Consider the following 27,412-nt stretch of genomic DNA (forward strand, 5'->3'; position numbering starts at 1 on the left):
ATGCTGGTCCTCCCACCCTTCTTCATATCTCACCCCATCAACATATCCATTCCTTTCTCCCTCGTGTTTGTCAAGCTTCTCCTTGAATGTATCGATACTATTCTCCTCAACCACTCCCTGTGGCAGCGAGTTCCACATTCTCCCCACTCTCTGGGTAAAGAGGTTACTGAATTCCCCACTGGATTTATTAGTGACTGCCGTATATTTATAGCCCCGAGTTCTGGACTCCCCTGTGTTGAACATGCTGGAGAGTTCAGGGTTAATAATGAAACTTCCCTGTATCTTGGAGCAACTGCCTTTCCAGTGTAAACAGGATGGCTTTGAAGTGGCAGGAGAGGAAAGCCGAGCTTATCTTCTGCTTTTAGTGTCGGCGTGTGAGATACGAGAAATGTTTGTGCCTGGAAATAAGTGACGGTGATGACATCAATTATGAGTGATTAAAGTGTAACTTTAGTGGCTAGTGCAATAAATAAAGGCAGAGGGGTCTATTAACTATTGTCTAGAAAGATAACCATTAATAAAGCCTGTTCTTCAAAGGATTCGGGAACAGTTAAGTCAGGAACACTTGTTTGAGAGAAGTATCTTTGGAGTAAACAATTGCAACTGTTTATGTGAATAGACTGTTTTCAAAGGATTTGGGAACAGAAACGTCACGAGGACGTATCTGCGACATGTACCTTTGATGTAGGCAAAATATATATTTATGGTGTATAAAGGAGCAGAGTTTTCAATAGGTCTTCAGAGAGCTCGGCAGATACAGCAACCGAACGATCCTCTCTGTACAGTTCAATCGTTCACCTGTGTTGGATATCAATAAAGTCTGTTCCGTAATATCCACCATCACATGTCTCATAGAGTCATAGAGTAATACAGCATGGATAGAGGCCCTTCGGCCCATCGTGTCCGCGCCGGCCATCAAGCCCTGTCTAATCTAATCCCATATTCCAGCATTTGGCCCGTAGCCTTGTATGCTATGGCATTTCAAGTGCACATCCAAATGCTTCTTAAATGTTGTGAGGGTTCCTGCCTCCACAACCCTTTCAGGCAGTGAGTTCCAGACTCCAACCACCCTCTGGGTGAAAAAGTTCTTTCTCAAATCCCCTCTAAACCTCCCGCCCTTTACCTTGAATCTATGCCCCCTAGTTATTGACCCCTCTACTAAGGGAAAAAGCTCCTCAGCATCCATCCTATCTATGCCCCTCATAATTTTGTACACCTCAATCATGTCCCCCCTCAGCCTCCTCTGCTCCAAGGAAAACAAACCCAATCTGCCCAGTCTCTCTTCATAGCTGAAGCGCTCCAGCCCTGGTAACATCCTGGTGAACCTCCTCTGCACCCTCTCTAACACGATCACATCCTTCCTGTAGTGTGGCGACCAGAACTGCACACAGTATTCCAGCTGTGGCCTAACCAGTGTTTTATACAGCTCCATCATAACCTCCTTGCTCTTATATTCAATGCCTCGGCTAATGAAGGCAAGTATCCCATATGCCTTTTTTACCACCTTATCCACCTGTTCCGCCGCCTTCAGGGATCTGTGTACTTGCACACCCAGATCCCTCTGACCCTCCGTCTTGCCTAGGGTCTTTCCATTCATTGTGTATTCCTTTGCCTTGTTGGTCCCCCCAAAGTGCATCACCTCGCACTTTTCCGGGTTAAATTCCATTTGCCACTGTTCCGCCCATCTGACCAACCCATCTATATCGTCCTGCAGACTGAGGCTACCCTCCTCGCTATTTACCACCCTACCAATTTTTGTATCATCCGCAAACTTACTGATCATACCCTTTACATTCATATCCAAGTCATTAATGTAGACCACAAACAGCAAGGGACCCAGCACCGATCCCTGTGGTACCCCACTGGCCACAGGCTTCCAGTCACAAAAACAACCTTCGACCATCACCCTCTGCCTTCTGCCACTAAGCCAGTTTTGTATCCAATGTGCCAAGGCACCCTGGATTCCATGGGCTCTTACCTTCTTGACCAGTCTCTTGTGCGGGACTTTATCGAAGGCCTTACTGAAATCCATGTATACCACATCCACTGCGTTACCCTCATCCACACACCTAGTCACCCCCTCAAAAAATTCAATCAAATTAGTCAGACATGATCTTCCCTTGACAAAGCCATGTTGACTATCCCTGATTAATCCTTGCCTCTCCAAGTGGAGACAAATTTTGTCCCTCAGGATTTTTTCCAATAATTTTCCTACCACTGATGTTAGGCTCACTGGCCTGTAGTTTCCCGGTTTTTTCCTACTACCCTTCTTGAATAATGGTACTACATTAGCGGTTCTCCAGTCCTCTGGCACATCCCCTGTGGCCAGAGAGGTCCTGAATATATGTGTTAGAGCCCCCGCAATCTCTTCCTTTGCCTCACACAGCAGCCTGGGATACATTTCATCCGGGCCTGGGGATTTATCCATTTTTAGGCCAGCTAAAACCGCCAATACCTCCTCCCTCTCGATGTTAATATGTTCGAGCATATCACAGTCCCCCCGCCCTATTTCTATGTCTACATCGTCCTTCTCCATAGTGAAAACAGATGCAAAAAATTCATTTAGAACCCCTCCTACATCTTCCGGCTCCACACACACATTGCCACTTTTGTCCCTAATGGGCCCTATTTTTTCCCTAGTTATCCTCTTACCCTTAATATACTTATAAAACATCTTCGGATTTTCCTTTATTTTGCTCGCCAGTGTTATTTCATGGCCCCTCCTTGATCTCCTAATTTCTTTTTTAAGTATCCCCCTGCACTTTTTCGTGCTTACTTGAAACATGTCGTTGTGAACCAGAGGAGGAAAGCAGTCGACTAATAGTTAACATCCCACAAGTGGAAACATCTTCTCTACGTCTACCCTATTAAACCCTTTCATAATTTTAAAGACCCCTATCAGGTCACCCCCTCAGCCTTCTCTTTCCTCGAGAAATGAGCCCCAGCCTCTTACCTTCACGTGGCCCATCTTACTCTTCCCTTCCTTTCCTTGACTTGTTACTCCTAAGCTGTTCATCTCTGACATCGACCTGAACCGTTCACTCTGTTTCTCTCTCCACAGTTGCTGCCTGACCTGCTGAGTGTTTGCAGTATTTTCGGTTTTTATTTTATATCATGCAAGGGTCGACGTCATGACAGGGTAGGGGGGGCCCTAAGCAATGAGGGGAGAGTCTGGCTCTGAGGCGGGGGTCCCCAGTGCAGGGCGCTCTCTGCACGGAGCGGTCCCGTCTAACAGGTTTTTAACTCGGTTCACAGACTCCCAGACTGCCTCGAGGAGTCCGTGTTTCGTGCATATGTAAGGCGAGAGAGGTTGCAGCCCCTGTTCCAATATTTGAAGGGGCTGCTCCTCGATGTTTGGCTGCACTTCAGTCCCACGCTCCTGATCTTCGGTCACCCGGTGCGTGGGTGGGTGAGCGGGCAGGTCGGAGGGCCTCCTCGTGGGACTGCTCCTGCGCCTGGCCAAGATGGCCATTAACAGGTCCAGGCAGTGGGAGGTCGAGCGGATCATTCGGCCCGACTGCCTGCCTCGTGCCCATGTGTCCCTGGAAAGGTGGGGGGGGGGAGGGGGAGGCAAGCCCTTAGCAATGAGGGGAGGCCCTTAGCAACAAGAGGAGAGGCAGGGCCTTAACAATGAGGGGAGGAGGGGCAGGCCCTTAGTAATGAGGGGTGAAGAGGCCCTTAGTAACAAGGGGAGGAGGGGCAGGTCTTTAGCAATGAGGGGAGGGGAGGCCCTTAATAACATGGGGGGAGTAGGCCCTTAGTAACGAGGGGAGGGGAGGGGAGGCCCTTGGCAACGAAGGGAAGTGAAGGCCCCTAGCAACTGATATTGTCGGGTCTGGCCGTTTCTGGCACCACCCCCCCCACTGCCCCACCGCTTATTGCTGACCGACCTGCGAGGAATCGTACCTCCGGTCTCGGGGGGTCCGGTCCATTGAGAGCGATGATTAGGGCCTCATGTGCCATCATGGTGATATCGGACGACCGGGACGCCAGCAGTACAACGAGAGACTTGGCGATCCCCTCCTTCACCTTGTAACCGGCCGTCGGCAAAAGCCTAATCAGCATCTCCGCAAGCGCCTCCTCTGTCAGATCGGATGGAAAGGTCTGCAACGTGCCGGGAAAAGAAAACCAGGCGGTCAGAGAAGGAACAGCCTTTCTCCCAGCAGAGGGTCTCCAGCGGTCAAGCCATCGAGCCGCGCACCGACTGGGCCGAGGGGGGTTGCCCGTTCTCAGCCGGGATGGGAGTGCGGGTCAGCTCCTCCGAGCATCGGGGTTAATGCCCAGCCATCATCGCGCGGACAGCAAGGGCTGGTCAGGCTCCTCGCAACAAGCAGACACGTTACCGTGATTTTGAACACCTCCATCAAACCTCCCCTTAACCTGCTCTGCTCTAAGGAGAACAACCCCAGCCTCTCCAGTCTCTCCACATCACTGAAGTCCCTCATCCCTGGAATCATTCCAGTAAATCTCCTCTGCACCCTCTCCAAGGCCTTGACATCCTTCCTAAAGTGCGGTGCCCAGAATTGGACACAATACTCCAGCTGAGGCCTAACCAGTGATTTATAAAGGTTCAGCATAACTTCCTTGCTGTTGTACTCGGGGCCTCTATTAATAAAGGTAAGGATCCCGTAAGCCTTGGCTTTTAACAGAAATTGTGGAACATAACACCCGTTAGGGAAAGGGACAGACCAGGAAGGTTCATCAGGAAACCCAGATCTAGCACAATAGGGCATCGAAGGAATCATACGGAGCAGAAACAAAAATAATGTGGGGGGAACACAGGAACAGGAGGAGGCCATTCAGCCCCTTGAGCCTGTTCCATCATTCAATGAGATCATGGCTGATGTGTACCTCAACTGCATTTACCCACCTTGACTCAATATCCTTCAATACCCTTGTCTAGCAAAGATCTATCTCTCTCAGATTGTAAATTATTCAAATAAAATTAAATAAAAATTATTAATTGAGCTAGCAACTACTGCTTTTTGGGGGAAGAGAGTTCCACCCTTTGGGTGAAGAAGTGTTTCCTAGCTTCCCTCCTGGTTGACCTGTGTTACTTGATGCCAAAGGCCATGTTGTAGCAAGTCCTCGCAAGACAAGGGCGGCAGCAGATAATTCCGGTAAAATGTCACCTGTGATAGACGCAGGTAAATCAGCTTTTAACCAAACCGCTCAGAGCATAAACCTGCAAGGGCATCAGCCAACGATGCCACGCAGTTTAACAACTAACCGCTCAAACTATTGCCGATTGTTGGTTGTGACAACATTCACCGAGACCAGGAATTCAGTCCCACCTGGACAGTAGCCCAGCCTCACCTGTAACTGAGGAAAAGATACCCATTGACTCACATACATACAACGATCACTCGATTACACGGAGAGATCCCAATGAGCAGGTTGTTGACAGAAAGTTTGCAGTGTTAAATACTTACACTGTAATCAGCATTGGGGAAGAGGTTATCGAACCAGGAACTTCCCTTGAATTGTGCGGCAGGCGCCGGGAGCGGAGGTGAAGGGGGAGTTTTTGGCACTTGTATCGATGACCTGCGCAGGACCGTGCTGGCCATCAGAACACGTTTAGAGAATTTCCGCTCCTTCGCTCCCTGTGGAAAGAATCATGTTCAACAATTCAACTATTCAGTGTCCCATCAAACACTCCCAGGGCAGGTACAGCACGGATTAGATACAGAGTAAAGCTCCCTCTACACTGTCCCATCAAACACTCCCAGGGTAGGTACAGCACGGGTTAGATACAGAGTAAAGCTCTCTCTACACTGTCCCATCAAACACTCCCAGGGCAGGTACAGCACGGATTAGATACAGAGTAAAGCTCCCTCTACACTGTCCCATCAAACACTCCCAGGGCAGGTACAGCACGGGTTAGATACAGAGTAAAGCTCCCTCTACACTGTCCCATCAAACACTCCCAGGGCAGGTACAGCACGGGTTAGATACAGAGTAAAGCTCCCTCTACACTGTCCCGTCAAACACTCTCAGGGCAGGTACAGCACGGGTTAGATACAGAGTAAAGCTCCCTCTATACTGTCCCATCAAACACTCCCAGGGCAGGTACAGCACGGGTTAGATACAGAGTAAAGCTCCCTCTACACTGTCCCATCAAACACTCCCAGGGCAGGTACAGCACGGGTTAGATACAGAGTAAAGCTCCCTCTACACTGTCCCATCAAACACTCCCAGGGCAGGTACAGCACGGGTTAGATACAGAGTAAAGCTCCCTCTACACTGTCCCATCAAACACTCCCAGGGCAGGTACAGCACGGGTTAAATACAGAGTAAAGCTCCCTCTACACTCTCCCATCACACACTCCCAGGGCAGGTACAGCACGGGTTAGATACAGAGTAAAGCTCCCTCTACACCGTCCCATCAAACACTCCCAGGGCAGGTACAGCACAGGTTAGATACAGAGTAAAGCTCCCTCTACACTCTCCCATCACACACTCCCAGGGCAGGTACAGCACGGATTAGATACAGAGTAAAGCTCCCTCTACACTCTCCCATCAAACACTCCCAGGGCAGGTACAGCACAGGTTAGATACAGAGTAAAGCTCCCTCTACACTCTCCCATCACACACTCCCAGGGCAGGTACAGCACAGGGTTAGATACAGAGTAAACCAACAGAGTGAGAAGACTTTCAAGCCCGGGTTCACGTTCAGGTTGCATCTCACGTTGGCATACGGATGTTAAATTTTATTCCTCTTGGCAAAGGGAATAACATCCAGTTCTATCCATGCAGAATGAATGGGAGCAGGGTTTGTGGTTTTCAATGGGACTTCCTCTCTCTCTAATCTCCTTCAGTCCCACAACCCCCCCCGAGATATCGGCGCTCCTCTAATTCTGCCCTCTTGAGGATCCCTGATTATAATCGCTCCACCATTGGCAGCCGTGCCTTCTGCTGCCTGGGTCCTAAGCTCTGGAATTCCCTCCCTAACCCTCTCCGCCTCACTACCTCTCTTCCCTCCTTTAAGACGCTCCTTAAAACCTACCTCTTTGACCAAGCTTTTGGTCACCTGCCCTAATTTCTCCTTATGTGGATCGGTGTCAAAATTTTTGTCTTAAAATACTCCTGTGCAGCACCTTAGGATGTTTTACTACGCTAAAGGCGCTATATAAATGCAAGTTGTTGGATATCAGGCTTGAAATACCATGTGGAACCTACTGGTGGCACTGCTGAGTCTAACAGCTCAACACCGCCATCAACAGGGCTTCAGCACAACTGCAGCTGTTTGCAAAGTGTAAATTTGATTTATACGAAATCTGGGGGTTAAAATTCAACTTCAGTGGGTTTGCAAAATGGGCCGCAGAGGATCTGCGATTGAAGCGGGGTGTATCACGTGTTGGCCCATTCTGCTGTGACCCTTTTTGCTCCCCCTCCAAACTTTAATGTTAACCATATGATTTTAACTTTGTTCACAAGTTAAATTGCACAAACCCTCTACATTCAAAACTTCACACAATGTTAACCAAGCTTTCCCGCTTACAGATGCTTGATGGATCTAAAACTGCACTTTTATTTTAAGGATAGAGAGACACAGACAGACAGGCAGTCAACTGGGGAGACAGAAGGTCACGGGGACACAGACAGACAGACAATTGGGGAGACAGGGAGACATAGACAGACAGACAATTGGGGAGACAGAAGGTCACGGGGACACAGACAGACAGACAATTGGGGAGACAGGGAGACATAGACAGACAGACAATTGGGGAGACAGGGAGACATAGACAGACAGACAATTGGGGAGACAGGGAGACATAGACAGACAGACAATTGGGGAGACAGGGAGACATAGACAGACAGACAATTGGGGAGACAAGGAGACATAGACAGACAGACAATTGGGGAGACAGAGAGACACGGGGACACAGAAAAGCACACGGGCAGATAGAGGCATACAGAGACAGACACACACAAATAAAGCGAGTTATATACGGACAGAGTTACTGAGAGTTATATACAATGATATACAAGGGGAAATACACTGAGAGACACAGAGGGTATCTACACAGGAGAACATATTTGAGGTATATACACAGTGGTATCCGTGTTGTATATACACAGCGGTATCCGTGTTGTATATACACAGCGGTATCCGTGTTGTATATACACAGTGGTATCCGTGTTGTATATACACAGTGGTATCCGTGTTGTATATACACAGTGGTATCCGTGTTGTATATACACAGTGGTATCCGTGTTGTATATACACAGTGGTATCCGTGTTGTATATACACAGTGATATCCGTGTTGTATATACACAGTGGTATCCGTGTTGTACATACACAGTGATATCCGTGTTGTACATACACAGTGATATCCGTGTTGTACATACACAGTGGTATCCGTGTTGTATATACACAGTGGTATCCGTGTTGTATATACACAGTGGTATCCGTGTTGTACATACACAGTGATATCCGTGTTGTACATACACAGTGGTATCCGTGTTGTATATACACAGTGGTATCCGTGCCGTATATACACAGTGGTATCCGTGTTGTATATACACAGTGATATCCGTGTTGTATATACACAGTAGTATCCATGCCGTATATACACAGTGGTATCCGTGCCGTATATACACAGTGGTATCCGTGTTGTATATACACAGTGATATCCGTGTTGTATATACACAGTGGTATCCGTGTTTATATACACAGTGATATCCGTGTTGTATATACACAGTGATATCCGTGTTGTATATACACAGTGATATCCGTGTTGTATATACACAGTGGTATCCGTGTTGTATATACACAGTGATATCCGTGTTGTATATACACAGTGATATCCGTGTTGTATATACACAGTGGTATCCGTGTTGTATATACACAGTGGTATCCGTGTTGTATATACACAGTGGTATCCGTGTTGTATATACACAGTGATATCCGTGTTGTATATACACAGTGATATCCGTGTTGTATATACACAGTGATATCCATGTTGTACATACAGTGGTATCCGTGTTGTACATACACAGTGGTATCCGTGTTGTATGTACACAGTGATATCCGTGTTGTATATACACAGTGGTATCCGTGTTGTGTATACACAGTGATATCCGTGTTGTACATACACAGTAGTATCCATGCCGTATATACACAGTGTTATCCGTGCCGTATATACACAGTGGTATCCGTGTTGTATATACACAGTGATATCCGTGTTGTATATACACAGTGGTATCCGTGTTGTATATACACAGTGATATCCGTGTTGTACATACACAGTAGTATCCATGCCGTATATACACAGTGGTATCCGTGCCGTATATACACAGTGGTATCCGTGTTGTATATACACAGTGATATCCGTGTTGTATATGCACAGCGGTATCCGTGTTGTGTATATACACAGTGATATCCGTGTTGTATATACACAGTAGTATCCATGCCGTATATACACAGTGGTATCCGTGCCGTATATACACAGTGGTATCCGTGTTGTATATACACAGTGATATCCGTGTTGTATATACACAGTGGTATCCGTGCCGTATATACACAGTGGTATCCGTGTTGTATATACACAGTGATATCCGTGTTGTATATACACAGTGGTATCCGTGTTGTGTATATACACAGTGATATCCGTGTTGTATATACACAGTAGTATCCATGCCGTATATACACAGTGGTATCCGTGCCGTATATACACAGTGGTATCCGTGTTGTATATACACAGTGGTATCCGTGTTGTATATACACAGTGATATCCGTGTTGTATATACACAGTAGTATCCATGCCGTATATACACAGTGGTATCCGTGCCGTATATACACAGTGGTATCCGTGTTGTATATACACAGTGGTATCCGTGTTGTATATACACAGTGATATCCGTGTTGTATATACACAGTGGTATCCGTGCCGTATATACACAGTGGTATCCGTGTTGTATATACACAGTGATATCCGTGTTGTATATACACAGTGGTATCCGTGTTGTATATACACAGTGATATCCGTGTTGTATATACACAGTAGTATCCATGCCGTATATACACAGTGGTATCCGTGCCGTATATACACAGTGGTATCCGTGTTGTATATACACAGTGGTATCCGTGTTGTATATACACAGTGATATCCGTGTTGTATATACACAGTGGTATCCGTGCCGTATATACACAGTGATATCCGTGTTGTATATACACAGTGGTATCCGTGCCGTATATACACAGTGGTATCCGTGTTGTATATACACAGTGATATCCGTGTTGTATATGCACAGTGGTATCCGTGTTGTATATACACAGTGGTATCCATGCCGTATATACACAGTGGTATCCGTGCCGTATATACACAGTGGTATCCGTGTTGTATATACACAGTGATATCCGTGTTGTATATGCACAGTGGTATCCGTGTTGTATATACACAGTGGTATCCGTGTTGTATATACACAGTGATATCCGTGTTGTATATACACAGTGGTATCCGTGCCGTATATACACAGTGATATCCGTGTTGTATATACACAGTGATATCCGTGTTGTATATACACAGTGGTATCCGTGCCGTATATACACAGTGATATCCGTGTTGTATATACACAGTGATATCCGTGTTGTATATGCACAGTGGTATCCGTGTTGTATATACACAGTGATATCCGTGTTGTATATACACAGTGGTATCCGTGTTGTATATACACAGTGATATCCGTGTTGTATATACACAGTGGTATCCGTGTTGTATATACACAGTGATATCCGTGTTGTATATACACAGTGATATCCGTGTTGTATATACACAGTGGTATCCGTGTTGTATATACACAGTGATATCCGTGTTGTATATACACAGTGGTATCCGTGCCGTATATACACAGTGATATCTGTACAGTAATTTGCTGGGCAATGTTGCAGGAACTGGTAGAAGTACAAGCGGTAAAAGGTGATATGGAGGGAGAAAGCGGGGTGATAGCGACACAGATGAAGAGCGGGAGGCGTACCGGAGGTCTGGGCTCCTCAATCTCGCTGTCTGACACCTTTTCCACTTTGCGACGCTCCTTCTCCATTGCTCCTTCCAGTTTCTGCAGGAAGCTGCCGGAAGGCTCAGTCGATGAACCTGAGGACTGAAGCAGGTCAGAGGTTAGGAATCTCAGCGACCGGACCCCAAGGGGAAATAGTTAGCAACGATCCAGCGGCCTCTTGGAAGAGCACACCTTGGAAGAGGTGTTTGGGCCGACCTAGGGGTTGCCAACCGGAGTCTCCAGGATTGTCTGGGATTGTCCGGGAATCTCCGGGATTGTCCGGGAGACTCTGGGATTGTCCGGGATTCTCCAGGAATTACACACTAATTTCTAGGACACTGCTACGAACAAAACCTGGGAGAAAAATCACAGGGTCGTAAAAAAAAATTGTATTTTTAAAACATTTTCTTTGAACACTTTAGTTTATTAGCTATAAAAATATCGGACATGGGGAAATGGCTGTTTGATTGGCAGTGAAGAATCATCCGATCGGGTAATGAAGGGGGCGATTTTGCCAGCCCTGGGGAGGCGGGTATGGAGGAGGGACTGCCGGGAAAATGGCCGAATTTGGGGGCGGGTGCCCAGCCATGCCATCTTCCCAGGAGGCGGGTAGCCGTCAAGCGCCGGGCACAGTCTCCTTGGAGGCGGGAAGGGATTAAAGCCCATTAACTGTCTGTTTACAGGTAGTTAACAGGCAGAAAATAGGCTTATCAGCATTTTACCCTCACAGGTGCAGGTTTCCCGAAGGCTCCGAAACCCGCCAGGTCAGCGAGGCGAGTAGGGGGTCTGCGGGGGAGCAAAGGTGTGGTGTGAAGGTAAGTAAGTTGGGTGCAAGAGTGGAGAGGTGAGTATCTGAGGTAAGTGCAAAGTGTCAGTAAAAGTGCACGTACCTTTGTTTCTTCCTGCAGGCTTCAGTCGGTGGGTATGCGGAGAGTCTCGGACCTCCGTGTTGCAGATGAGAGATGGCCATTGCAGCAACTACCATCTCATTTCTGTAAAAGAAAGACGTTTGATGGGGTCTTGAATTCAAGACCTCATCAAACTGCAGAGAATGTCAGTGCTTGTCAGCTTCACAGAGCTGTCAAATGATGACAATTCATCTGTCAAAAATTTTTGACAGATGAAACATCTTACGCTGACGTTCTCTGCAACCGGCTTTCCCTTAATTGGCCTGCTAAGCCCGCTGGGCGGGGCTTAACAAAGTCAATCAAGGGAAAATAGCGTGGGTTGGCCAGAAGTTGTTGGAGGCGGGACTGAAACCCGACAAGTGGGAGTCCCGCCTCCAAAAGCTTCCCATTGGCAAAATCATCCCCCTGAAGAGTCTGTTGGCTTTCTGATTGGACGTTTGGAGTGACCAATGGCAGGAGTGTGGCGTTTGGAGGCCGGAGGTCATGTGACCAGTGTTGGCAACTAGGCCAGTCCAACCCATCGCTTGTCAATGGGTCTTCGGAGCACCAACATATCCCTCAATGCCTTCACGCTCTCAGAAAGAAAGAAGGACTTGCATTTCTATAGCGCCTTTCACGTCCACCGGACATCCCAAAGCGCTTTACAGCCAATGAAGTACTTTTTGAAGTGTAGTCACTGTTGTAATGTAGGAAACGCGGCAGCCAATTTGCGCACAGCAAGCTCCCACAAACAGCAATGTGACAATGACCCAGATAATCTTTCAGTGATGTTGATTGAGGGATAAATATTGGTCGGGACACCAGGGATAACTCCCCTGCTCTTCACTGATTGGGCCGTGGGATCTTTCACATCCACCTGAGAGGGCAGATGGGGCCTCGGTTTAATGTCGAAAAACGGAGGAAAGCATCTTACTGTCACTTGAAATAACAACAGAAAATGCTGGAAACACTCAGCAGGTCAGGCAGCATCGAGGAGAGAGAAACACAGTCAACGTTTCGAGTGGGGAACCTTCGTCAGAACTCCACTTTCAAAACTGAGATCAATAGATTCTTGTTGGGTAAGGGTATTAAGGGATATGGAACAAAGATGGAGTTGAGATACAAATCAGCCAATTATCCGACTGAGTGACACTCCTCCGAGTGCCTCGCCCAGTTAGGCCACTCGCCAGGTCTGGCACAGGCCAAGAGCTATTCTACCATGGGAAGCAGCAAGGCTGAGTCTTGATTCCGCGGGACACCGGGTCTGTATGGCCAAACGCTCGCCAGTCACCTCCTCTCCCCCTCTCCCAGTCACCTCCTCTCCCCCTCTCCTCCCCTCACAGTCCCCTCCACTCCCCCTCCTCCTCCCACCCCCTCCCATCACTCTCCCCCTCCCCCTCCCACTCACCCTCCCCTCCCACCCCCTCCTATCACTCTCCCCTCCCCTCTCCCACCCCCTCCCATGCCCACTCCCCCTTCCTCCCCTCCCACCTCCTCCCATCCCTCTCCCCTTCCCCTCTCCCTCCCCCTCCCACTCCACCTCCCCTTCCCCTCTCCCTCCCACGCCCACTCCCTCTCCCACGCCCCTTCCCCTCTCCCTCCCATGCCCACTCCCCCTCCCCTTCCCCTCTCCCTCCCACGCCCACTCCCCCTCTCCCTCCCACACCCACTCCCCTTCCTATCCCGCTCACCCTCCCACACCCACTCCCCCTCCTATCCCGCTCCCCCTCCCATGCCCCTGTCCCTCCCCGCTCCAGGAGGGGAGGGCGTTCTGTGACAGTACCTCCAGTTCCTGAGCCAGCCTCAGCTTAATTTTGGACTCTGCTTTGGATTCCAGCTTCGACTCCGCTTTCGACTCCGCTTTCGACTCGTCCTGTATTTCCCATGGCTCCATGGGCCAGAGCAGACGCAGAAACACAGAATTGGGGATGAATCCGTCCAGGGGTATGGGGACGGTGGGAGTTCCTGCTCCACTGGGCAACCCCCTGGCCTGCCGGACAGAGAAATCAATCGGGGATTAACAAATAATCTGCACACTGACAGATTAGCGCGCGGGTGCAATTTAATCTCCATCTAACCGCCGGGCGCTGCCAGCATTCCCGGTAATAATTTGTGAATTAAGACAGAAAGGCCGGCAAAATTCCCCCTCTTAGCATTTAAGGCCGGTTTCAGCAGAAAAATGGCGGCTGCCTTGCTTCCAGCCACTTCAGGCACGCGGTGCGATGGTCGCCATTTTGGGCAGGTCGGTAGCGCGGCCGTTGCCTGCGTTCGGCAGGAGAATGCAAATGAGTCAAATCCCGGCATCAATCAGCGCGCAACGCTGATCTGACGCACGATCTGCTAGTTTGGACGTCGCTGGTTCAAGTGCACGCCCGCTCCCACGACCTTCTGACTCAGATACGAGAGCGCTGTCCACTGGGCCGACACACTGAGGAGGGGGAACCTTGGCCCTGATCTCGTGGGGGATTGGCGGTAGGGGGGAGATGCTAAAACGCAAATGTGTAACTGTACGGACCGGACGCGCTGCTCCGTGACGGCACTCACCATTTTGTCTTTGTCGGTGACTTCGTCCCAGGGTTTCGGCAGAGCCAGGGGAGGGAAGAATCCTCTGCTGATGGTTGTATATTTATACGGACGTTCGGTGCGATGTGTTGGGTCCATCGGCATGTCATCGGGGTCGAAAATCTCATGCTCGGGAATCTTGCAAAACATCACAAGTGAAGGAAGTAAGAGAGGGTTGCGGTTGCTGCAGTGAACGAGAAAGCTAATACCTGCTATGCCCCTTACCGAGTGCAATTTAAAGTTCCGTTGACCAGGTCGGGGCTGGAACAGAGAGCGTAATTTCCCCCCTTCCCCGTCTGGTTCCAGCCAGCCGGTGGGGAAGTTAATATCAAGCCCACTGTCTCTGCAACAGGGCGTCCAGGGAGAAAGCAGGGACAGGGTACTGAATTTGGATGATCAGCCATGATCTTATTGAATGGCGGAGCAGGCTCGAGGGGCCGACTCCTGCTCCTGTTTCTTATGTTCTTCAATCCGTGTCCTCTGGTTACCGACCCTTCTGCCACTTGGAACAGTTTCTCCCTATTTACTTTCTCAAAACCCTTCATGATTTTGAACACCTCTATCAAACCTCCTCTTAACCCTCTCTGCTCTAAGAAGAACAACCCCAGCTTCTCCAGTCTCTCCATATAACTGAAGTCCCTCATTCCTGGAACCATTCCAGTAAATCTCCTCTGCACCCTCTCCAAGGCCTTGACATCCTTCCTAAAGTGCGGTGCCCAGAATTGAACACAATACTCCAGCTGAGGCCTAACCAGTGATTTATAAAGGTTTAGCATAACTTCCTTGCTATTGTACTCTGTGCCTCTATTTATAAAACCAAGGATCCCAGATGCTTTTTTTTAAACAGCCTTCTCAACTTGTCCTGCCACTTTCAAAGATTTGATTTGTGTACGTACACCCCCAGGTCTCGCTGTTCCTGCACCCCCTTTAAAATTGTACCATTGAGTTTATATTGCCTCTCCTCATTCTTCCTACCAAAATGAAACACTTCCTACATCTCTACATTAAATTTCATCTGTCATGTGTCTGCCCATTTCACCACTCTGTGTCCTCCTGAAGTCTGTTACCATCCTCCTCACTGTTTACTGCATTTCCGAGTTTGGTGTCATCTGCAAACTTTGAAATTGTGCCCTGTATACCCCAGTCCAGATCATTAATATATATCAAAAAGAGCAGTGGTCCCAAGCCCGCCCCCCTGGGGGACACCACTCACACTTCACTCCATATGATAGACACACTGGCCTCGATATTAACCCCCACGATGGGAGGGAGAGGGTCGGGGGGCGGTTAAAAATTTAAAGTGGGGAACACGTCCCCAACCTGCCGTGCAGGAGCCTGTTACCTTTTCACATGGTAGGTCGCAAGGTCGAGAGCCAGGTCACTTCATTAACATATTTATACTGGGTGCCCATAGTACAATTGGGAATCTGATTTAAATTGAACAGTCGGTGAGCGGGTTTCCCACGGCTCAGGGAGGCAGGAGCTGCCAGATCCACAAGGGAAGGGCCCTCTCCAGCACTCTGTGAGGGCCAGCATTGCAGGAGTGCCCCACCTCCCCGACCCTCAAGATGGCTTTCATCCTCCCCTTCTTCCAATCGCGGTCTATCTCCGCCCCCCCCCGCCGCGATCACAGCATCCCAAGCCCCGATCTCCAGCCTTTCCCCCATCCCAATCGCCCCTATCTTCCCCCCAAGCCCCGATCTCCAGCCTTTCCCCCTCCCGATCGCCCCTCTCTTCCCCCCAAGCCCTGATCTCCAGCCTTCCCCCCTCCCGATCGCCTCTCTCTTCCCTCCCACGTCCCGATCTCCAGCCTTCCCCCATCCCAATCGCTCCTCTCTTCCCCCCAAGCCCCGATCTCCAGCCTTCCCCCATCCCAATCGCCCCTCTCTTCCCCCCAAGCCCCAATCTCCAGCCTTTCCCCCTCCCAATCGCACCTCTCTTCCCCCCAAGCCCCGATCTCCAGCCTTTCCCCCTCCGGATCGCCCCTCTCTTCCCCCCCAAGCCCTGATCTCCAGCCTTTCCCCCTCCCAATCGCACCTCTCTTCCCCCCAAGCCCCGATCTCCAGCCTTTCCCCCTCCGGATCGCCCCTCTCTTCCCCCCCAAGCCCCGATCTCCAGCCTTTCCCCCTCCCAATCGCCCCTCTCTTCCCCCCCAAGCCCCAATCTCCAGCCTTTCCCCCTCCCAATCGCCCCTCTCTTCCCCCCCAAGCCCCGATCTCCGTCCTTTCCCTTCCCGATTGCCGGGGACAATTCCCGTCAAGTTCAGCAGGGCCTTCGTGTCCCAGTCTTTCTAGGTTTTCCCTGTGCTCCCCCACACCCTCCCCGTGAATATCGGGGCCACAGTCTCTGTAACGGGGGTTCTGATACCAACACATCTCATTCCCTCTTCAGGAGCAAGTGGGATTTTTCAAGTAAGCTCAAGAGAAGGAATCACTATTCTACAATTTACTTTGACCGTGGAATCAAAGAAATGCTGGAAATGCACAGCAGGTCAGGAGGAGATCATCCATCTCAGTCTCGAAAGCTCCAATTAATCCCCAGCATCCACAGTACCTGAGAGAAATAAGGGAGAAAGAGAAAAAGAGGGAGAGACAGGGAAAGGGAGAGAGAGAGCGAGGTAGAGACAGAGAGAGAGAGAAAGACACAGAGAATGACAGAATAACAGTGAGAGAGAAAGAGAGGGGAGAAAGAGAGACAGAGACAAAGAGAGAGAAGGAGAGAGAGAAAGAAAGTCACAGGCAGAGAAAGCGAGGCAGAGAGAGAGAAAGGGAGATAGAGACACAGAGAGAGACAGCAAGACAAAAGAGAGAAAGAGGAGATGAACATTTCTGGTGAAAGCTTCCACCAGCTTCCCTTTGCATCTCTCACTCGACCCCATTCCATAAGAACATAAATACGGCCCCTCGAGCCTGCTCCGCCATTCAATAAGATCATGGCTGTTCTTCAACCTCAACTCCACTTTCCCGCCCGATCCCCATATCCCTTGTTTCCTCTGGAGTCCAAAAATCTATCGATCTCAGCCTTGAATATACTCAACGATTCAGCATCCACAGCCCTCTGGGGCAGAGAATTCCAAAGATTCACAATCCTCTGAGTGAAGAAATTCCTCCTCATCTCAGTCTTAAAAGGCCGCCCCTTATCCTGAGACTATGCCCCCTAGTTCTAGACACTCCAGCCTGGGGAAACAACCTCTCAGCATTTACCCTGTCAATCCCCTTCAGAATCTTGTATGTTTCAGTGAGATCACCTCTCATTCTTCTAAACTCCAGAGAGTATCGGCCCATTCTACACAATCTCTCCTCATAGGACAGCCCTCTCATCCCAGGAATCAATCTAGTGAATCTTCGTTGCACCGCCTCCAAGGCAAGTATATCCTTCCTTAGATAAGGAGACCAGAACTGTGCACAGTGCTCCAGGTGTGGTCTCACCAAGGCCCTGTACAATTGTAGTAAGACTTCCTTACTCTATACTCCAGCCCCTTTGCAATAAAGGCCAACGTACCATTTGCCTTTCTAATTGCTTGCTGTACCTGCATGCTAACTTTCTGTGTTTCCTGTACGAGGATATTCAAATCTCTCTGAACACCAACATTTAATAGTTTCTCACCATTTAAAAAAGATTCTACCAAAGTGAATAACCTCACACATTTTTCCACATTATACTCCATCTGCCACCTTACTGCCCACTCACTTAACCTATCTATATCCTTTGCAGACTGTGTGTTCTCCTCACAGCTTACTGTCCCACCGAGCTTTGTATCATCAGCAAACTTGGATACATTACACTCGGTCCCTTCATCTAGGTCATTAATATAGATTGTAAATAGCTGAGGCCCCAACACTGATCCTTGCGGCACCCCACTAGTTACAGCCTGTCAACTCGAAAATGACCTGTTTATCCCTACTCTGTTTTCTGTCCATTAACCAATCATTTATCCATGCTAATACCTTGCCCCAACCCTATGTGCCCTTATCTTGCTTAACAACCTTTTACATGGCACCTTATCGAATCCCGGTGGCAGGTTACACGACACAAACACAGACCGAAACACAGACAGAGGCACAAACGCAGACACAGCCAACATAGCACAGATGTAGACACAGCACAGACGCAGATACAGCACAGACGCAGTCACAAGCACAGACACAGAGAGAGACATTGACAGAGTTACACAGACACAATGCAGTCTCAACCCTGTTTTTTATTGCCTGTGTCCCCCGTTCTGTGGGACTGTGCCCCCCTGCCCATTCTGGGATCTGTGCCCCCCTGTTTTGGGGGGACTGTGCCCCCTGTTCCAGGGATGTGCCCCCCCCATTCCGTGGTTTGTGCCCCCCTGTTCCGAGGTCTGTGCTCCCCTGTTTTGGGGGGACTGTGCACCCCCCCCCCATTCCGTGGACTCTGTCACCCTGTTCCAGGGACTGTGTCCCCCTGTTCCGGGGTCTGTGCCCCCCCTGTTCCGGGGTCTGTGCCTCCCTATTCCGGGGTCTGTGCCTCCCTATTCCAGGGACTGTGCCCCCCTGTTCCGGGGTCTGTGCCCCCCTGTTCCGGGATCTGTGCCCCCCTGTTTTGGGGGGACTGTGCCCCCTGTTCCAGGGATGTGCCCCCCCCATTCCGTGGTTTGTGCCCCCCTGTTCCGAGGTCTGTGCTCCCCTGTTTTGGGGGGACTGTGCACCCCCCCCCATTCCGTGGACTCTGTCACCCTGTTCCAGGGACTGTGTCCCCCTGTTCCGGGGTCTGTGCCCCCCCTGTTCCGGGGTCTGTGCCTCCCTATTCCGGGGTCTGTGCCTCCCTATTCCGGGGTCTGTGCCTCCCTATTCCAGGGACTGTGCCCCCCTATTCCAGGGACTGTGCCCCCCTGTTCCGGGGTCTGTGCCCCCCTGTTCCGGGATCTGTGCCCCCCTGTTCCGAGGGGACTGTGCTCCCCTGTTCCGGGGGGAATGTGCCCCCCTGTTCCGAGGGGGTGTCAGTGAGACGTGGCCGGATGCTGACCTCGATCCTGGGAGTCTCGATGTAGAACAGCTGCATGTATCTTCTGAAGCCCTCTTGCTGGGTTTCCTTTGTACGTGGAGCCTTCCTCCTGCTCTTGAGCTCCCCGCGCTGGATCAGAAGGATTTCCTCCTCTCTCGCAGCCAGCAAGGCATACGCCTGGGGTAGAGGAGAGAGGTCAGAGGGTATCAGGCAGCACTAACAACAGAAAGAAAGGCAGCAGGTACATAGAATCAGCATTACCTCCAAGTTCCTCTCCAAGTCACACAACATCCTGACTTAGAAGTATATCGGCCGTTTCTTCATCGTCACTGGGTCCAAATCCTGGAACTCCCTCCCTAACAGCACTGTGGGAGTACCTTCATTCACACGGACTGCAGTTCAAGAAGGCGGCTCACCACCACCTTCTCAAGGGCGATTAGGGATGGGCAATAAATGCTGGCCTTGCCAGCGACGCCCACATCCCAAGAATATTTTAAATAGTAGCAGGAGAAGATCTTCAGTCCAGTTGCCCTGAGGAGGTGATGGTGGGCCTTCTACTTAAACCACTGGTATCTGTTTGATACAACTGAATGTCTTGCTGGGCCACTTCAGATGGCAGTTAAGAGTCAACCACAGTGGCATGGGACTGGAGTCACAAGTTGAGTGGTTAGTGACGTAATAACACTCACTACGCACTTGGTTCGAGCATAAAGCAAGGCTTTAATCAACTTGTTTCAGAACATGGAGGTCTAGTTGTACTTCACTAGTTCCTGTCTTACAAAATGTCCTGGCAAGCTGGGCCCATGCCCGAGTATTTATACTCCTTAGACGGCGCCACCAGCTGGACGTCCAGTGTTATTTCATGAGTCTTTCTTCATAGATCATAAGATTCATTAACAGTTAGGATCCGGAATGCACTGCCTGAAAGGGTGGTGGAGGCAGATTCAATCATGGCTTTCAAAGGGGAATTAGATAAGTGCCTGAAGGAAAAAAATTTTGCAGGGCTACGGAGAAAGAATGGGGGAATGGGACTAGCTGAAATGCTCTTGCAGAGAGCCGACACGGGCTTGACGGGCCAAATGGCCTCCTTCTGTGCTGTAACCATTCTATGATTCTATATCGGCAAGGTAAGGACGGCAGGTTTCCTTCCCTAAATGTCATTAGTGAACCGGATGGGTTTTTACGACAATCCAGTAGTTTCATGGCCACTTTTACTGAGACCAGCTTTGTTACAGAAGGAGGCCATTCGGCCCATCGTGCCTGTGCTGGCTCTTTGAAAGAGCCGTCGTGCTCAGTCCCACCCCCCGCTGTTTGTCCGTAACCCTGCGAGTTCCTCATCCTCAAGGACCCGTCCAACTCCCTCTTAAAATTATTGCTGGAATCAGCTTCCACCAACTTTTCAGGTCGAGCGTTCCCGATCCCAACAACTCAGTGAAAAGATTGCTCCTCATCGCCCCTCTAGATTTTTCACCAATGATTTCAAATCCATGACCTCTGGTAAAAAGTAATCCAAGTGTGACGTCACCAGAAAGCGGGTAAGTGATTGGTTGGTAAGTATTTCTCTCTTTTTTAAGCTTAAACTCTGTGGTTTATAGTTTCTAAGGTGCGATATTCATCATCTAGAATCGGAGTAGAGGGTATGTAAAAATAATATTAATAAATTTAATTAATTACATAGAATAGGAGATCAGGTGATGTGTTGCTGCTGCAATATGTGGGAGCTGGTGGACACCATTGATGCTCACGGTGATCACATTTGCAGTAAGTGTTGGCTGCTCGAGGAATTCCGGCTCCGTGTTGAAGAGCTGGAGTCCGAGCTTCAAACACTGAGACACATCAGCGAGGAGGACTCTGTGGCCTAGAAATTGGGTATAGCCCCGCCAGCTCGTTTGCGCCGAAAATTTTGCGCTGGCTGCGGAGCCAGTTGCGCCCGTCCCATATTCACTTTTAGCGCCCCAAGGCGGAACCGGGCGCTGTTCCAGGGTGTGCCCGCCCCCGCTTGGGGCGCTGAAAGTGAATTTCAGCGCTCCCGGTGCCGCAGCGCCACCCGATGCGGTGCGGCAGGCTGCGGTACTGCAGGCCTCCTCTTTCTCTTAAGGGGGAGGTGCCTGCAACGGCCGGAGCCCCGATCGCGAGTGCCGGCAAAAGAGCCCGGCACAACGGAGAAGTGCCGGGCTCCACGGAAACCAGCCGGGGGGGGGTGGAGGAGGCCAGGGAAGGAGGTGCGGGCAGGCAGCCGCCGAAAAAGCGGCCGGCCGCACCTCCACCTTAAAGCGCCCCACTAAGGCTGCAGTAAGGACCCGGTCTCCCGATGTTGTTAGCGGCCGCCACGGAAGAGGCGGCCGCTACTGAAGATGGGGGTCGGGGCGGTAGCGGGGCGGAACCGGGGCACTGCGCACACCGATGACGTCATCGGTGCCGGCGCAGCGCTACCGGCTACCGCCGCCATTACCACGGCCCTCAAAATCAGCGCTACCACCCCTACTGGCGCAGAAGCCCTCTTTGGGCTGTAACTGGGTGCAAAGCCCACCGAATTTCTAGGCCTGTGTATCAGGAGGTAGTCACACCAATTAGATTAATTAATTCAGATGTAGTCCGTGGCCAGGGTCAGGATGGTGTGACTAGAAGTGAGGCAGGTACGGGGATCCAGGAGGTAGTGTTGGAGGAGCCGCAGCCCTTGCTCTTGTCCAACAGGCTTGAGGCTCTTACTCCCTGTGAGGATGGGAACGGGGACTGCGGGGAGGATGAGCAACCTGGCCACAGCACCGTGGAGCGGGGGGCCATTCAAGTGGGGGGAGTTAAAAGAAGTGTTGTAGTGGTAGGGGATAGTATCGTTAGGGGACAGTGAGAGAGCCAGACAGCCAGACAGAGTGAATACACACGCTGAAGATGGGCTGCTGAATTTTTAGTGTTTTTAGTGTTTAAAGTGGGGAAAAAAAGGTTCATTTCAAGTTTAAAAAGGTTTTAAAGTTAAATTTAGTTCTAGTTAAGTTAGTTTAGTTTTGTTTAGTTAAGTTTAAGTTTAGTTTAGTCTAGATTAAGTAAGGAAGGAAAAGACCACCAAAGAGACCACCAAAGGAAAAAAAAACCCAGAGGAAATTAGAAAAAAAAAAGCCAAAGAAAAAAAGAAATAAGGGAAAAAAAATATACAAACCAAAGAACAGCGGCCGCACGGGGCCACAGCAGCAGCAGAAGCGAGGTGACTCGGCCGCATCGGGAACCGAGGCGCGGTGACTCGGCGAAGGCCGCACGGAGACGCAGCGGCAGCTGGAGCGAGGAGACTCGGGGAGGCCGCTTCGGGAAACGAGGCGAATCGGGGAGGCCGCACGGAGACGCAGCGGCAGCTGGAACGAGGTGACTCGGGGAGCCCGAGCGGCGAACGAGACACGGCCCGATCGGCGGCCGCAGTCCAGCACCCGAGCGACGACCGCAGTCCAGCACCCGAGCGGCGGCCGCAGTCCAGCACCCGAGCGACGGCCGCAGTCCAGCACCCGAGCGACGACCGCAGTCCAGCACCCGAACGGCGAACGAGGCACAGCCCGAGCGGCGGCTGGGATAGAAAGCCCGGGAAAGGCCCGAGGAGCCAGGCCCAGAGACCTCTGAGGAGAAGGGAAGCAACCAGAAGGCTTCCAGAAGCAAACCAAGACTGTGAGTACAGGGCCCAGGGAGGGAGACTGAAGCCAGGGAAAGGCCCGAGGAGCCAGGCCGAGACAGAGGCACAGAGACCTCTGAGGGGGAGGGGAACAGCCCGAAGGCACCGGGAAACAGCGGCTCACAGACCCAGACCTGAGAAGGGTGAACCCAGAAGCCGAGGCCCAGGGACCACGGGGTCGGAGAGGGGGACCGGGAAAGTTCGCGAACAGGGAGAGGGAAACACCAAACCCGGGGCCCCAGAAAAGCTTATTCTAAGATCAACAATACTTTACCAAAAATGAGCGAATCAGAAGATCCACAACAGCCCCGCTTCCAGATTCCCCCCAACACCGCAAAAAAAGCTATAAAAGCGATCAAGCATGAGCAGATGAGAGAAAAACCAGAAACACTTTTTGCTGACTGTTACAACAATGGGACAAAAAGTAACCTCATTTTCTACTCAGATCAGCCAGCGGCTTGGATCACAGCAATAAAATCACACTATACCAATGTTAAGCTAGAAAATACCGCAAATGGGTCCATAATGAAAATTAACACACCAGGAGACAGTTCAACCACGACGGTCAACGCGTACAATACCAGAACAATATTAGTGCAAGGCAACCTCGACAAATTTGCAACGGCCTTCAGGACACTGAAAAGATTAACTAAGGAGGAAGGAACAGCCCCAGAGTGGCCCGCACTCCCCCCAACATTGACAACTTACCAGGAGAAAATCTGCCTGGTCAGGAGGTGAACGAGCCACACAGTTCAAACCAGACACTAACCCCGGGGAACCACAGCCACACGATACAACTGACAAACCCCAGCATAACTACCAGGGAGGAAGCCACACATAGTCCCCCTACCATTCCCAGCTCACCAAGAGAAGAGCAGCATAGCCAGGAAGTGAGTGAGCCTTCCAGGGCCGACCAGACACATACCCCGGGATCACACAGCCAGATACAACCAAAAGATAAATTTAATCAATTAGAGATACAGATGGTTAAACTTAGAGAGGAGTTCCTCAAAATGAATGACGATCAAAATCAGGAGAGGGAGAGACACAAGAGAGAGCTGAAGCTACTTGAGAACCAGGTGAATCTACTTAGGAATCAGGTGAAAGAGCTGCAGGAAAAAGAAGAGAGCCATAGAGGAGAGATAACACCATTAGACCAGCAACCAGAGGCTAGAGATAAGACAAGACAGAGCCGGACGGAACGGCTGCACTCCCACACGGAACAAAAGCAACAGACACACAATACAAGGGGTGCCACACAGACCGACCAGCATACTGATTCGCAATCTTCCCCCACCACCGTGGAACCACAAGCGAGCCGCTCACAAGAGGTACGCAAACACCAGACACCCCAGCCCAGCACACACACTATGAGTCCAAGCGAAAGCCACCAGACAGTAAACACAAACAAGGCTGACGTCGTAATACTCATAGACTCAAATGGGAAATTTCTATGGGAGAAAAAGCTATTCCCTAGAAGTAAAGTAGAAAAGATCTGGTGCCCAACAACAAACAGAGCCATGGGATGGCTGACCAAAGCCAGATTAGGCTCCCCCCAACACATAATAATACACACGGGCACAAATGACCTAAAGACCCAACAGAAAGAAGTAGCAACATCGCTCAGAGCAATGATTAGGAAGGCAAGCAGTACATTTCCAAACACTAGAATCACTGTTTCCACAATATTGCCGAGAACAGACTTCAACAACAACACAATTCATGAGATAAATGCCAGCATAGCAACAGAATGCGAATCAAACCACAACGTACACCTGGCCCAACACCCCACCCTCGATGAGGAATGTCTTTACGACCACGTCCACATCTAAAGGCAAAGAATATCGATCTTTGCTAAAGCCCTGAAGGACGTCGCTTTTAACCGGGTCCATACCCAGACTCCAAGAGGACCCCCCCCCGACCACCAGAGATCAGCGGGGTACATATCAGGAACACTACAAGGACCACCAACACACCAACCGAGACCAGAGAGGATCCCCATGCAAAACAACAATATCAGACCTGCACCACTCCTGTCCCACAGGGGAATAGGACCGCTCCCAGCCAGACAGAGGGAGAGATGCACAGGACGTACGCAATACCTCAGACAGAAACAATCCATTAAGAGACAATAAGCAGATGTGCAGCAGCATCTGCTTCCGCCTTATGGATCAAGGACTAATTAATAGAAAGAACTGTAACCAAATTGTATTAACTTTTATAGACAACTGAAGTGATCTTTTTTTTCCCCACACTTAGACACGACAAACACGTACCACTCTTTAACCTATCATAGTAAAAGATCAAACTTAACATGAAATCCTTATATATTTCGACCTGGAATATCCAAGGTCTACGCTCTTCAGTGCGAGAAGTGAAAAGTAGGACCCCAGAGTTCATAGATGAAACTAAAGACCTAGATATTATCATCTTACAGGAAACTTGGTATAAAGGAAAAGGACACACTGTTGGTCCCCAAGGGTACACTGAGCTGGTGGTCCCCTCCAATAAATTACCAAGTGTAACCCAAGGCAGAGACTCCGGAGGCATACTGATCTGGTTTAAAACAGAACTTAAGAATTACATCAAATTTATAAAAAAGGGCGAAAACCATATGTGGCTCAAACTTGAGAGGGAGATTATCTCAAACACCCAAGATGTTTACATTTGCGCACTTTATATCCCTCCAATCGATTCCCCGTACTTTAAAGAGGACACCTTCTCCAACATGGAGGGGGAAATTATCCAATACCAGGCCCAGGGGAACGTGTTGATCTGTGGGGACCTCAATTCAAGAACGGGCGAAGAACCAGACTTCACCAATAATCAGGGAAACAATTACGTTTTCGGGAATAACCACTTTGACATCCCTTCCCTTCCATACAGGCATAACTGCGACAAGCAGTCAAATACCAACGGAAAACAGCTACTACAGCTCTGTCGAAACCTGGGTCTGTACATTGTCAATGGTAGGTTCATAGGAGACCTCCTAGGAAGATCGACCTATTGCTCACCCCTTGGCTGCAGCACAGTAGACTATATGATTACAGACTTAGACCCATCCTCTTTCAGAGCATTCACAGTCAAACCACAAACAACACTGTCAGATCACAGTCAAATTACTATGTTCCTCAAAAAGACAGAAACAAACAACATAGAAACACAACCCAGTAAACTGTACAACACCAAAAAATCGTACAGATGGGCCAAAAACGACACGGAAAAATACCAGAAAACAATTAGCAATGCATCAACTCAAGCTCTCTTAGACACCTTTCTGGATAACATATACACTCACAATAAAGAAGGCGTAAACCGGGCAGTTAGTAAACTAAACAATATTTTTGATAATTTGGCAACAAATGCAAACTTGAAAGCTCGCAAGAACAAACCCAAAACAAAAAACTATGAAAAATGGTTTGACCGAGATTGCCATAACATGAGGAAAAAACTTAGAAAAATATCAAACCAAAAACACAGACATCCAGAAAACGAGGAACTACGCCTTACTTATTGTCAGACACTAACACAATACAGAAACACACTCAGAACCAAAAAAGAGCAATATATTAAGAATACACTCAGCTCCATGGAGGAATTCATTGATTCCAATTGTTTCTGGGAAAACTTGAAAACACTACACAAAAAACAACACGACGATTTGGCCATTCAAAATGGGGACACATGGGTAAACCACTTTGAAAAATTATACCAGAAAAACACACTAAGACCAGAGCAACACCAAATATGCAAAAAACTGGAAAAGCTAGAAATGGCCATAAAAGATAACCAAAACCCGCTAGACGCCATAATAACAGAAAAAGAACTTCTTGAAAAACTCAAGGACCTGCGACCAGGAAAAGCCTGCGGGACAGACGGCATACTAAACGAGATGATTAAATACACAGACAACAAAATGAAACTGGCTATCCTAAAACTCTTCAACTTGGTTCTGAGTGTCGGTTATTTCCCTGATATCTGGAACAAAGGACTCATAACGCCCATATACAAAAGTGGGGACAAAATCGACCCAAACAACTATCGAGGCATCTGTGTAAACAGTAACCTGGGGAAGGTATTCTGTAGCATCATAAACAAAAGACTTATAAACTTCCTTGAGGAGCACAATGTCTTGAGTAAAAGCCAAATTGGATTCCTGCCAAACTATAGAACATCCGATCATATCTTCACCCTACAGACCCTAATTGACAAACACGTTCACCATAACAAAAGCAAAATCTACGCATGCTTTGTAGATTTCCAGAAGGCTTTCGACTCCATCTGGCATGACGGTTTATTCCTGAAACTTATCGAAAGCGGGGTAGGAGGGAAAACATATGA

General features: G+C 49.4%; 1 protein-coding gene across 5 annotated transcripts in view; it reads right to left on the reverse strand.

Moving 5' to 3' along the window:
* Positions 1-27,412, reverse strand: part of LOC147116858 (WD repeat-containing protein 97-like) — a 154,840-nt gene that overhangs the window by 23,178 nt on the left and 104,250 nt on the right. For all 5 annotated transcript variants that reach the window (XR_015078322.1, XM_085987268.1, XM_085987267.1 and 2 more), the window contains exons 13-18: positions 19,441-19,596; positions 14,434-14,589; positions 13,673-13,879; positions 10,982-11,104; positions 5,433-5,603; positions 3,907-4,104 (exon numbers count right to left, since the gene is read on the reverse strand). Coding sequence is in view for 4 of the 5 variants with exons in the window: in XM_085987268.1 (XP_085843394.1) it covers positions 3,907-4,104; positions 5,433-5,603; positions 10,982-11,104; positions 13,673-13,879; positions 14,434-14,589; positions 19,441-19,596 (1,011 nt within the window). In the remaining variant the exon portion in view is untranslated. The remainder of the gene's footprint in view (positions 1-3,906; positions 4,105-5,432; positions 5,604-10,981; positions 11,105-13,672; positions 13,880-14,433; positions 14,590-19,440; positions 19,597-27,412) is intronic.

Source organism: Somniosus microcephalus, chromosome 5, assembly GCF_052327205.1.
Source record: "Somniosus microcephalus isolate GS21.2 chromosome 5, FLI_Smic_1.0, whole genome shotgun sequence".
NCBI classification, from domain to species: Eukaryota; Metazoa; Chordata; class Chondrichthyes; order Squaliformes; family Somniosidae; genus Somniosus; species Somniosus microcephalus.